The sequence below is a fragment of the Dermacentor andersoni genome, chromosome 4 (genome assembly GCF_023375885.2).
Source record: "Dermacentor andersoni chromosome 4, qqDerAnde1_hic_scaffold, whole genome shotgun sequence".
NCBI classification, from domain to species: Eukaryota; Metazoa; Arthropoda; class Arachnida; order Ixodida; family Ixodidae; genus Dermacentor; species Dermacentor andersoni.
The window spans coordinates 179491371-179504331 of NC_092817.1; the positions used below are offsets into that span (position 1 = coordinate 179491371).

The 12961-nt window shown below is 46.0% G+C and overlaps 1 protein-coding gene across 1 annotated transcript in view; it reads right to left on the reverse strand.

Annotated features, from left to right (window-relative positions):
- LOC126531927 (glutamate receptor ionotropic, kainate glr-3-like) overlaps positions 1-4435 on the reverse strand; it is a 111063-nt gene extending 106628 nt beyond the window's left edge. Inside the window, exon 1 of the mRNA XM_072287675.1 lies at positions 4308-4435. Coding sequence (XP_072143776.1) covers positions 4308-4435 — 128 coding nt within the window. The remainder of the gene's footprint in view (positions 1-4307) is intronic.
- Positions 4436-12961: the final 8526 nt, after the last annotated feature.

Consider the following 12961-nt stretch of genomic DNA (forward strand, 5'->3'; position numbering starts at 1 on the left):
GCCGACTGCAGAAGGCTGTGGATCAGTCCGTGCTTTTATAGGTGACGGTGAGACGATTAGCGGCCCTCTGGTGTCCTGGCTTGTCGGGGAGGGGGGAGGCAATCTTGCTGCGCAGGCTTCATACTACGATTATCGCACTTGGGTGCTGGCGGAAGATGGCTGCGTGAACCGGGCTGGACGACGCATGATCCTTCGGATTTCCTGGGCAAAGACAAACGTCAGTTTGTGGCATAGAATTGCCGCCGACTGCAGAAGGCTGTGGATCAGTCCGTGCTTTTATAGGTGACGGTGAGACGATTAGCGGCCCTCTGGTGTCCTGGCTTGTCGGGGGGGGGGGGGGGAGGCAATCTTGCTGCGCAGGCTTGATACCACGATTATCGCACTTGGGTGCTGGCGGAAGATGGCTGCGTGAACCGGGCTGGACGACGCATGATCGTTCGGATTTCCTGGGCAAAGAAAAACGTCAGTTTGTGGCAAAGAATTGCCGCCGACTGCAGAAGGCTGTGGATCAGTCCGTGCTTTTATAGGTGACGGTGAGACGATTAGCGGCCCTCTGGTGTCCTGGCTTGTCGGGGGGGGGGAGGCAATCTTGCTGCGCAGGCTTGATACCACGAATATCGCACTTGGGTGCTGGCGGAAGATGGCTGCGTGAACCGGGCTGGACGACGCATGATCCTTCGGATTTCCTGGGCAAAGACAAACGTCAGTTTGTGGCAAAGAATTGCCGCCGACTGCAGAAGGCTGTGGATCAGTCCGTGCTTTTATAGGTGACGGTGAGACGATTAGCGGCCCTCTGGTGTCCTGGCTTGTCGGGGGGGGGGGGGGAGGCAATCTTGCTGCGCAGGCTTGATACCACGATTATCGCACTTGGGTGCTAGCGGAAGATGGCTGCGTGAACCGGGCTGGACGACGCATGATCCTTCGGATTTCCTGGGCAAAGACAAACGTCAGTTTGTGGCAAAGAATTGCCGCCGACTGCAGAAGGCTGTGGATCAGTCCGTGCTTTTATACGTGACGGTGAGACGATTAGCGGCCCTCTGGTGTCCTGGCTTGTCGGGGGGGGGGAGGCAATCTTGCTGCGCAGGCTTGATACCACGATTATCGCACTTGGGTGCTGGCGGAAGATGGCTGCGTGAACCGGGCTGGACGACGCATGATCCTTCGGATTTCCTGGGCAAATACAAACGTCAGTTTGTGGCAAAGAGTTGCCGCCGACTGCAGAAGGCTGTGGATCAGTCCGTGCTTTTATAGGTGACGGTGAGACGATTAGCGGCCCTCTGGTGTCCTGGCTTGTCGGTTGGGGGGAGGAGGCAATCTTGCTGCGCATGCTTGATACCACGATTATCGCACTTGGGTGCTAGCGGAAGATGGCTGCGTGAACCGGGCTGGACGACGCATGATCCTTCGGATTTCCTGGGCAAAGACAAACGTCAGTTTGTGGCAAAGAATTGCCGCCGACTGCAGAAGGCTGTGGATCAGTCCGTGCTTTTATAGGTGACGGTGAGACGATTAGCGGCCCTCTGGTGTCCTGGCTTGTCGGGGGGGGGGAGGCAATCTTGCTGCGCAGGCTTGATACCACGATTATCGCACTTGGGTGCTAGCGGAAGATGGCTGCGTGAACCGGGCTGGACGACGCATGATCCTTCGGATTTCCTGGGCAAAGACAAACGTCAGTTTGTGGCAAAGAATTGCCGCCGACTGCATAATAATAATAATAATAATAATAATAATAATAATAATAATAATAATAATAATATTATTATTATTATTATTATTATTATTATTATTATTATTATTATTATTATTATTATTATTTGGGTCCTCAATGCTCTGGTCTAGCTCAAAATGCTTTAGCAACGAAGAGTCAAAGTACACGTGAATCATGGGTGTGCAAAATGTGTCGCGCGGTAAAGCAAGGAGGGGGGGCGGGCTCACAGTCTACGAGTACGACTCGACCAGAAGAAGACACTTCAGAAACTACGGTAACGTCAGAGCTGGCAGGTATTAAGCAAACTGTAACCCCTTTGCTGACTTTACATGGAAAAGTGGAATCTCTGCTCCTCCTGAAAGCAGAATTCACAAATTTTAGCATGGCAATGAAAGACCTAGAAGAAACAGTCTCCTTTTCAGCCAGTAAAGAGCGGGAAGCTGCGCGTGAAGCACAAATTGCTCAACTGAAAACGCAACTCGAAACACAGGCGGAGCAGCTGCAGTAGCTGCAACGGGATCTAAATGAAACCGAACAGTATGGCAGAAACGTTAATATGGAAATCGGAGGGCTACCTGTCAAACACGAGGAAAACCTAAAGGAAGTCTTATCGAACATAGCCAGTAAACTGGAACTATCAGAACTCTGTAGCACTGATATCGAGGTGGTGCATCACTTACCAAACAAATATAAGACAAAGCCGACAGTACTAGTACGTTATTCTTCCGTGACCACAAGCGATGCGCGGTTTCATGCGCGGGGGAAATTAAGACGCTTGCATCAATTTGAGAGGTGCGAGGCTTTTCATCAATGATAATCTGACAAGAATGAACCGAAATCTGCTCTGTTGAGCTAAAACTAAAGCAAAAGAAAAAACTACACATTTTTGCGGGCTAAGGGCGGAAATATTTTCGTGAAGAAGGACGAAGATGCACCCTGATCCGAGTTAAGAATCTAGCAGATATTCTTAAAAATTTCATAAACAACATGGCAACGAATTTTTTGTCTCATATTTCAATGTGTTCAAATATATAGTTGCTACCAGCCGTGAACACGGTTTCACAGTAATTAGTATTAATATCAGGTCTAAGAAAATATTGGCAGGAATTCAGAGAGGTAGCGGAATCAGTCGCATATGTAGTAGATGCATTTATAATAGTGCAAACAAATGTACCAGAGGATTGCACTAACATATACAAATGAAAGGGTTACAAAGCCCATTTTATGTCACGACAGGAAACTTGAGGAGGTGGCTTAGCGTTGTTTGTTAAGAGAAGATATGACACTGTGGTTACGGGCACTTATTTAAAACACGTCGAAAGTTCGGCAGTAAAATCACACTTACGAACACGGAAATATTGTTGCTAGCTATTTATCTTCCGCCTAACAACAGTCTCACACGATCCTTGCGTAAGCTTGAAGAAATTTTGGAAGACCACGAAGCCGCAGCTCAGATTTGGTTGGTGGGTGGTCTAAACATTATTATATTGAACACCAGTTCGACTACTCTGTGGATTACCTCTCCATTTTATCAACATTTGGCTCACAAGCGACTAGAAATCAACCCTTACAAAATACACTAGTATCCTCCTGTCTAGACCACAAACCTATAAGAGCACCGAATTATTCTTTAGCGGCATGTATCATTAGGCAAAAGATAGCAGATCACAAGTTTGTCCCTTGTCACCTTCATGCACTTTTACTCCTGCCCGAAAACGACAAATCAGAAGAAAAACATGATAATAATCAAGTATAAGTGCAGATTTTCAACAGGAAAACATCACATTATTTGACTGCACAGCTTGACTGGGTGGAAATGATTAATGATTCTAATTATGGTAAAGTTTATGAAAAATTTTGTGAGCAGCTGTTTTCTGGTATGTACACAATAACTAAAAACAAACGAAAGGTTACCCCTGGTTTACGGCCAACATAATGAGAGCTATTTCCTACAGAGACTGGTTGTGGAAAAGGAGCAGGCGTTCGCCGAAAAATCAAGGCTTGAAAACGGTATAAAAGGTTGCAAGGAATAGAGTAGTTGCTCTCTTGAGAACAACAAAACGGCGGTATTTCTTAGAGATAATTAATCAAGCACACAAAAATTAAGCAAAAACTTCGGCTTTAATAAATACGCTCCGAGGCAATACTGCGGCACCTGCAAATTTCTTAGAACATTTTTCAGAGAAGCCAGATATAGTGGTAGATAATTTCTATCATTTTTCGCGCATTTTTCTAACAATGCGAAGTCGCAAAGAAACCCTTGCTCACTCAAACTAACTTTCAAGCATTTGCATTTTTGCCCACGTTGTCGAAAGAAGATCTGAGGAGAATAATTTTCAGTTTTCGGCATAATAAACAAACAGGTATAGATGGGCTGACTGTGGCCACACTAAGAATAAATTTTGATACATTAGCAGGCATATTGCTTTTTATAATAGTTGGTTTTATAAGCACCACATCAATTCCGGTAACATTCCTCGCCGCAACCGTGGATGGTGAAAGCGCGAGTTTCCTAATCTCCGCCATCTCTGCCGCTAGCCTGCTCATTTCTTGCTTAACCTGCGCTTTTACTTTTGCCAACTGCTCGTTAACTCGTCACAAATCTTCGAGCTCGTTTTCGTGGTGCGAATCGCGACGCAGGTTGTCACCTCTTGGGGCCACACGTCCACCTCGAACCTTGTTGGCCCAGGAGAGCGTCATCTTCTTGCTTCTAAGGGCCGTGGGCATGCGGGAGTGGGACCTCGTCACCCGCGACGTGTCGTGCCCCGGCCAGGAGCTGGAGCGAGGCCGAGAACCGGAGGGTCCCCGGGAACAGGCCTATACTCTGGACCAACGGCGGCGGGAGCCGGAATGGGCCCTGGAGGCAGAGTGGCCCCTGGATACGGAACGGCCTCTCGAGCGGTCCCTGGAACGGGAGCGTCCTCTGCGGTGAGCACCTGGGGTGGATGAAGTCTTGAACTCGTTCGCAGTGTCGGAGTGCCGCTTAGGGGACGGCGAAGGGGCACCGGCCATCGTGGCACGCTTGCTCCGACGACGACGCACGATGTACGGGATTTTGAACCTTTGAGCACAGTCCTTACTAGCCGTGATACGCTGGCCACCACAGAGTTTACACTTGGCGGTACACTGATGTTGCTCATCGGGACTAGGGCCACCACAGCCGTGGCAAATCGTGTCACCGGGAGTGGGGCACAGGTCAGCGCGATGACCGAGGCGGCCGCACGTATAGCACACGTCAATTTGCTTGCGGTAAAGCGAGCACTGCATGAGTAACGGCCCATACCTGACAAAGCTCGGTACACAATTCCCGTCGAACGGGACAATGAGCGTGCCGGTTGTGGCTGTTCTCTTCGCAGCTAAAGCGAGTGGAGCAGTGCTATTAACAATATTGGCCTCGATGATGTCAGGGTCGCCTTGAAGGGGGTTGTTGCGGATCACCCCCTTGCACGTGGAGTGCGGGGCCGTGTCGTAGGCACTGAGCTCATATACCTTGCGCGAGATGAGTAGCTGACTCATCCGGAAGCAGCGGCTCGCATTCTCGCGCTTGGGAGTACTGCCGGCCATATTTTGCTGCACATTCCGACATAGAGTTACATAGATCTTCTTGACTGATGCCAGTGGCGGCTAGTATTGCATCAGCCAGCGTAACAGCGCCAATCTTGGAGATATTGATTATACCTCGAGGCCTGATCACAATCTTGATATCTCGAGGTACTGACGGCATCCATCCCGCTCGTAGTACCTTGGATTTTAGCGCCGCACCGCCTGATTTGCCGCGGCCGCGCTGCCAGCTGCGGCGATGGCACATTAGTGTCCGCCGTGCGCCTTTTGGCGCCAACTCTACTGGCCCCCGCGGATTGCTAACCTTGATCTTGAGTAACTACTTCCGGGGAGATATCCCCTCCCTCCGCTTGATACTCCCTCTTGAGTAAGCAATTAAGCGTACTTCGTCTTCAAAGGGCCGGTATGGTGTTTCACGAGGCGAGAAGCTCGGTCTCAAAGCTCTGGTACGGGCAGGAGGCGCGTGTCCTAGGCGCGAGGCGCGTGGCCTCGGGGAGCAAAGCTTGTCAATCCTCCGTAGGCTTCGTTTGAGGCCGCCGCTTTGCTGTTGTCAAAGTGTGTGAATCTGTGAAAAATGAACTCATGGCGCTGCGGATGGTCTCTCTGAATGCTGCTTCCCGAGCTGCGTCGAATGAGGCAGACATTCTGCCGCTCCCATTTGGCAGTCTGCAGGAAGTTCAGGTTGAATCGGGAGCTCATGTGGAACAACTCCGCTGAGTTGGCCCCATTGCGGTCTTTTTCCTTCCTTCAGTAATTTGTTTTGAAACATTCAGAGAGGCGGACATTACTTCCACGATAAATCGAAACACATATTTAGTGATTAACAAAAATCCAGTAATTACCTTTTGAATAAATTACTTTATGTCACATATCTCAATTAACGAAATGTAGCCGGTGAGCGTACAAGCCGTTTCCACTTGTAATGAATTTCCAGAATGACGGCAGTTTCGAGATACGCGCCACCAAACTTGCCGTAAAGATGCGTTGTTGTTCCACTTACTGTTTTAACGAAACGCTTTTTTATGCATTGAAGCACAAAAATAAGTTGAACGCCCATGTATTTCGTTCTCCACTCTGGGAAATAGTTCGAAACAAGTGTAATCTTGAAAGATCTTTTTTTTTTATTCATGTACCCTAAAGGCCTTCTACAGGCATTGCATAGGGGGTTATTTAACATTAAATCACATATCACGGTAAATAAATAATGAAAACAATGAAAATCCCACTGCACACTGCGAGTGTTCAGTGTGAATGATGATGTTTTCTTTTGTTTTTTTTGCAAGATTGTAACTACCCTACTTTAGCGCCTTCGGGCAAAGCGGAGAAATATATGAATAAAGAAAAATAAAGAAAAGAAAATTAGAAACGGATGTGTCAATATTGTACAGTAACTCCTGTGATTTTAGGAAAGTGCACATTGCAGTTTTGTAAACTTCGTGTTATTCATATCGAAATTCTTTAGAACACCATACTGCATCATAAAGCTCGACCCACATATACTTTTGTCAAGCTTGTACTGCATTCTTGTCCCCCCATTTCATTTCCCTTTCCAGGGACTTCGAAGGACAAGATGTTGCCCAGTATGTTCCAAAATCATTCAAAGGGTTTGATAATACTAGGCTGGTCTTGGGTGCCACATAAGTTCGAATAGACGTCCCTCTTCTTTTCAAGCCCAGCGGCAAACATTTTCAACGTACAAGCACTATAATACTTATACAGTACTAATAGACTGCACTCCAGAGGCCTATATTGCCTATGCTTCATTAATTTGGGGAGGATCAGCGTCGGACAAGACATTTCTGCAGAGATCAAGGGTTTCTTGATAGCTCACAGCCTGGAAATGCTGTAATGGTTGAGAAAGATTTTACATTCCATTATTTAGCCCAGGGGATAAATATCTAAAAGCCACCATTTCGTGACCCATATGAGGCACAGATGCCACCTCAAGCTGTAGAAGAAGCTCGTCGCATTACATGTGCAAGGGTGCATGTGGTGCGGGTTATAGCACGCATTAAATGTTTCCATATTCTTGATGAGGCATTCCGAATCTCTGTGACTAACATAGCAGAGCAAGTTTTCAGGATGGTTTGCTTCTTAAGCAACTTCAAGTAGCCTCTAATAAAAAGTGTAAATTAAATTTTCATAAACATAGCTGGAAGAAGAGTAGTATGTTTTACTTGCTCCATTGGTAGTCTGATTTTTACAGAATTTGTTTGTCCTGTTGTAGTTAGCCCTGACAAATTTTCTGTATTTACCACTATAATAAAAACTTCTAGCACTTCTCATCATTCTTTTAGCCACTTGGTATTTGTACACTTTTATTTGGAATGCAGCACTGACCACCACCAGCTTATGCCAGACTTGTTTTGGAGAACACTTTAGTTTTCTGACTTTCATTCGTAGCATGCCTTGGGGTTCGCACGCATAAAACTCATTCTTAACCAGCTTGTGCCATACATACTGGCCTGAAGTGCACAGATTCCCTAGGCGCTTTACACGTCCTGAGAGGAGCCCTGGCACAAGTGCATCTTTCATAAAGTGGAGCAATCTAGGAAGCACTTCACAGCTCCCAGAAGTCGGGGTCCAAGTCAATGCACTCGACATTGATTTTATGTGGCTTCATTGGATCACGTAACTCAATCCACGCAGCAAAATCACACGACTTATATCCTGTAACAGCCATTTGGGTCTGCACTTGATAAAAGTAGTGGTGATCTCTCTTTTTAACTGCCTCGCCTTTCTGGAAGGCGGAGCAGAACTTCTTGTCTGGACAGGCTTCCTCTGTTGTCAGTCCTCGCTTAGAAAAGGGGCATTTCACCTCAAGATGGCCTTCTTCCCCATTCACTCTGATAATCCTGTCTGGTCAGGCCGCCAGGAACTGGTACCCCTTATACATGGGAAGTCCTGTTTCATGGATATTGATGCTGTTGTCTCAGAGCTTCGACAAGACTGTGTGCTCGTTAAGATCTTCCTTCTCATGCGCTCGCCCATACACCAATGTTTCAGACATTGCCCTATCACTAGGATAGATCAGTGTCTTCAAGATACCTTCACGCTTTAGGCATCGGCTCATCCTCTTAAAGAGGAATGCAGTGAGACGACCAATTCTAGCACCATGCCAGGATTTCTTGTCTGTTTTCACTGCTGTTTTTACACATATTGCATACCTCTCCTATTGAAAAAGGGGCATGATTGACGCCATGTGTGAATTAACCGATGCCAATGAACTATTGCGCCAAACTTTTTCATTGTCTCCAATTAAGACCTCGAATGGTGGTTCTTGAACTCCGTGGGTTCTCATCTCCTGGTTTCATGTACCGTAGTACTTGAAGCGCTAGGTAGCAGGCCAACAGGTTCTGCTTTAATGATATGTCATCTTGATGATGTGGTGGTACGACAGAACTGCACAGCTTGAACTCCCTCTTGCTCTTTTGACTGAGTGGTCTGTTTATTCCATGCTTCTGGAACACGATCTCCGTCAGCCGCATTTGTGGTGCTGGCTTCCTCTCTACATTAAAAAAAAAACATGCGTGGTAAGCTTCGCAACAAACCCAGTAGCTTAAAAAATTATGGGGTTTTACGTGCCAAAACCACTTTCTGATTATAAGGCACGCCGTAGTGGAGGACTCCGGAAATTTCGACCACCTGGTGTTCTTTAACGTGCACCTAAATCTAAGTACACGGGTGTTTTCGCCCCCATCGAAATGCGGCCGCCGTGGCCGGGATTCGATCCCGCGACCTCGTGCTCAGCAGCCCGACACCATAGCCACTGAGCAACCACGGCGGGTTAAAACCAGTAGCTTTTTGACGATTTCACTTATGCAGGAAACCAAATGCGAAGCCACTGTTGCTTTTGGTTTCTTCAAAGAAATTAACTTTAGCCCGTTTGCAGTGCAAAATGAAGAGGTACGCGTCTAATATGTACAAAATGTTCATATTCGCAAGCCAGAAAGTTCAACGCGTCTTCCTAGTTTCGTTGTTTCTGATGCTTCAAAAATAAACTGCTTATGTGAACATGACTTTTGACTCTGTGGTTTCACTGATGTTCGCCATGCTAAAGCTCGATGCATTTGCATTATGACGAGAGGGCTTTATCATGCAACTATTTGCACTAATTGATAAGGATTGTCGTACCGTCTGGCGGTATTATCCATTTGCATGGCATGTCCTTGCACAATGGCTGTTTGTTGCGTTCATTAGTCTCCAGGTTAGCAGTGCTCAGATGCAACCCTGCGACGTGCTGTCATGTCTCGCTGCGCCTATACGACAAAATTGCGCAGCTTACCCTAACGTAAATATATCGCACCTGCCTCGGAACATTTACGCCGTCGAGCCTCTGTGGCCTTAACGCGTAGAGAGGGCTTGTTTTAATTGTTTTAGAATTTGGCACACCAACGCAATATAAAACAAACGCACGAGGCACGACTCAAACTTTTAACTTGATCAACTCGCCTTCCTAAGGAAGCACGACACCATGTGGATTAAGCCAACGTAGGTAAACTTTCATGTGCTTAACATGTGCCTATTATCTACAAAGGAACGGCATGCGCTGTTTACGCCATCGGGATGCCTCTTCCGCAAACGTCTCAAACTAAACAAACGTAGTACGCGCAACGTACAGTGTGGCCAGAATTCAGAGCCTTTTTTTATCTATAAGATGCACGATGGTGCTGGCACGAAAATACGGCGACAGTTACCGCTTGTCTCTTGAACGGATGAAACATTCGACATACAGCTTTCGTAAAAGCTCGAAGTCAAGATGACATCACTACATTACAAAAATAAACATGCTTACAATAGGGGAGCACGTTGCCGCTTAACGCATTCTGTTATTACGTAAAGAAAAAAAATATTCGTCGTACAAAAAAATTACCTTAGCCGGCGATGCACCGGCAATAAGCTCCGATGATTTCGCCCGCATCTTTCGCGTGCCACGCCGACACCACATACACGATGCCCATCTTCAAGGAATTCTTGCACGCGGCTCGTACCAGTCGAAATTCTGGATCATCTGTGGTGAAGTGTGTCATATGGTTTGCCACGTAGCCATCGTCATGTAGCGCCCAGCCTCTATGCGCCTGACGAAGGGTCGAAGTGTTCGAGGACAGATACTGCCAAACGCCGTCGTTGGTTACCGAGCACTTCGAGAAGTCCAGTCTCCATCCCGTGTGCGCAAACGGGAGGGGTATATTGTTTTCTTCAATTATAACCCACACATTGAAACCAATTCAAGGAAGCACCGAAAAAACGCACGAAGCAGGTTGTATCGATACGCGGAGCCCGGACTGCATGCCGGCGCAGGCCCGATTTTTCAACGAAACGGCGTGGCGCGACGTTCTTTGTTTTCCGTGCTGGTGGCGCTCACGATTTTGGAATCGGTTAATTCCTAAATTGTAATATCTGCCGTACAGTAAATACTTAAAAAGTTACGTAGTGAATTTTGGTAAATAGTTAAATATCTTGTTACGACTGCAGTAGACAACATGCTGTTTGTCATGCGCAAGAATAGAATGCGAGAGCCATGGTGGGAAGATAACCGGAGGATAGTTCCCACGCGATGGTCGGCGTTGCTAATTTTCCCGTGACGAGCTCCCCACGCGAGAGAAGAAGCGCCACAAAGGGAAGAAAGAGTTGCCACTCCAGGAGAGGCTGAGACGACGCTAATGACTCGTGGTCGTTTCCTGGAAGAAAGCCGGATGGATGGATCGATAGATGGATGGTTGTTATGAGCGTCCCCTTTGGAACGGGGCGGTGGGTTGCGCCTCCAAACTCCTGCTATTATACTCTCTAATGTCCTACCTAGGTTAAACAATGAAAAAAACACTATGAACTCCCACAACCACATTTTCTGATCCCCCATTGCGGAGTGTGCTTTTGTACGTGCCCATTTTTTGTCGTTTGCCTACTTTTATTCCACCAATCCTCCAATCGCCACTTACTAATCCCTACTGTGGATATGTTTACTTTTCCACAGCTCTCGCTGAACCCAAGGGCTTTAAGGAGGCCAGTGGTGCCTAAATCGACCGCTGGGTAGACGTCTTCACATTCTAATAAAACATGCTCCATGATGATGATGATCAAGCCTCAGTTAATGGCACAAAACCACTCTGGGGTATAGGCCATGAATCGGGTGGTAATATGATTCCATAAATAAAATAAATTGGTTAATAAATAATTAACACACGAAACAAAACGGAAAATAAATAAGCCTTGCGTTGATAGGACTGTTAAAAGAAAAGAAGCGATAAAAAAGGATATATTTATGCTTGAGTAAGGTAAATTATGAATAATAATAGTAAGATTTAAATGTGAATTCGTGCTTTTACTGTTTTGACTTTTCTAGCTTGAAGTAGAAATAAATCAATTCTTGAAACTAAAAACTATAACAAGGCATTATTTTTGTGCCCCATAGAAAATTGTAAAGGGCTAGGCAAACGTTCATGTGGCTATATCCCAAAACTGTTGCTCTGCTTAAATTTAATCCTAAAAGTACTGCTTAAGTTTAATCCTAAATTTTGAAGTGGCATTTCTAGACGTGGTTTTCGATGAGTAGAAAACCGCCGACATGATAATAAAAATGATCTATAGATTCCGGTTCATTGCAGAAGTAGCATAGAGGGGATACCGCCAGACCACATCTGTGCAAGTAAAAATGAAGTGTTGGAATACGGCAACGCAGCCTAGTAAATGAAACTTCAAGTTTCCGGCTAGGACACCATTGCCGGTTCCAAGAATAATTTAGGTGCAAAAAATCTGAAGATTTTGCTAATCACAGAGCTTTTTTGTCCTAGCTCAAAAAAAATTGCCTATATCTGGCTGCAGTTACGTGCGCAATTGCCGACAGTACAAATAGCACAGGACCTGCTAAAGAAGCTCGTGCTAAGGAATCGGCTATTTCATTAATATGAGTGTCTCGGTGGCCAGGGACCCATACTATATGCACTAAACTTAAGTGAGGCGGAGCTAATGAATAAAACGTGTTCCCGGTTGTCGACTTTGTAGACGCAGTAAGTGCGCTACATACAGATAGAGAATCTGTGACGATAATAACTCTTGTAATATGAACGGGTAATTTCCGCTCGGCAAGAACTATTGCCAGAAGTTCGGCATGAAAAACTGATGTGTAATCTGGTAGGCGAAGTGAAAAAGACCAATCGAGGGATGGTGAGTAGATACCCACGCCTGCCTTCTCTTCATATGAAGAAGCATCAGTCGCTATTCCGTTTATTTTGAAACGGGCCAAATAATCTTCTAAACGGTCATTCAAATTTGTTGTGGGCAGAAATTTCGCATTGTGCGGAAAAATTTCTGCAGATTCAATTTTCAGCGACCCCGGAGACTTATGAAACAGAATTATTTCTCTAAGGGGAACATTTAAAGCTGCTAATTCTGCTTGCACAAATACAACTTGTGGGGTATGGAACCGTGACCACGTGGTCTCAAAAAATGTAATTGGTTCACTAATAAATGCATAATGTCCACTTCGTAGCGAGGAATCATAAGCTCTTAAGTAGGTCTGAACTGTAAGCATGCGGAATCGTGTGTGAAGAGTAGGTAGACGCGCTTCCTGGTATAATACATTATTAGCAACGAATTTAGGAAGACCTAAACATAGTCGAAGAGCTTCTCTTTCTAACAGAAGGGGTCTTAATTTATATTTTGCACTTCCAGAGAAAACACAGCCAAATTCTA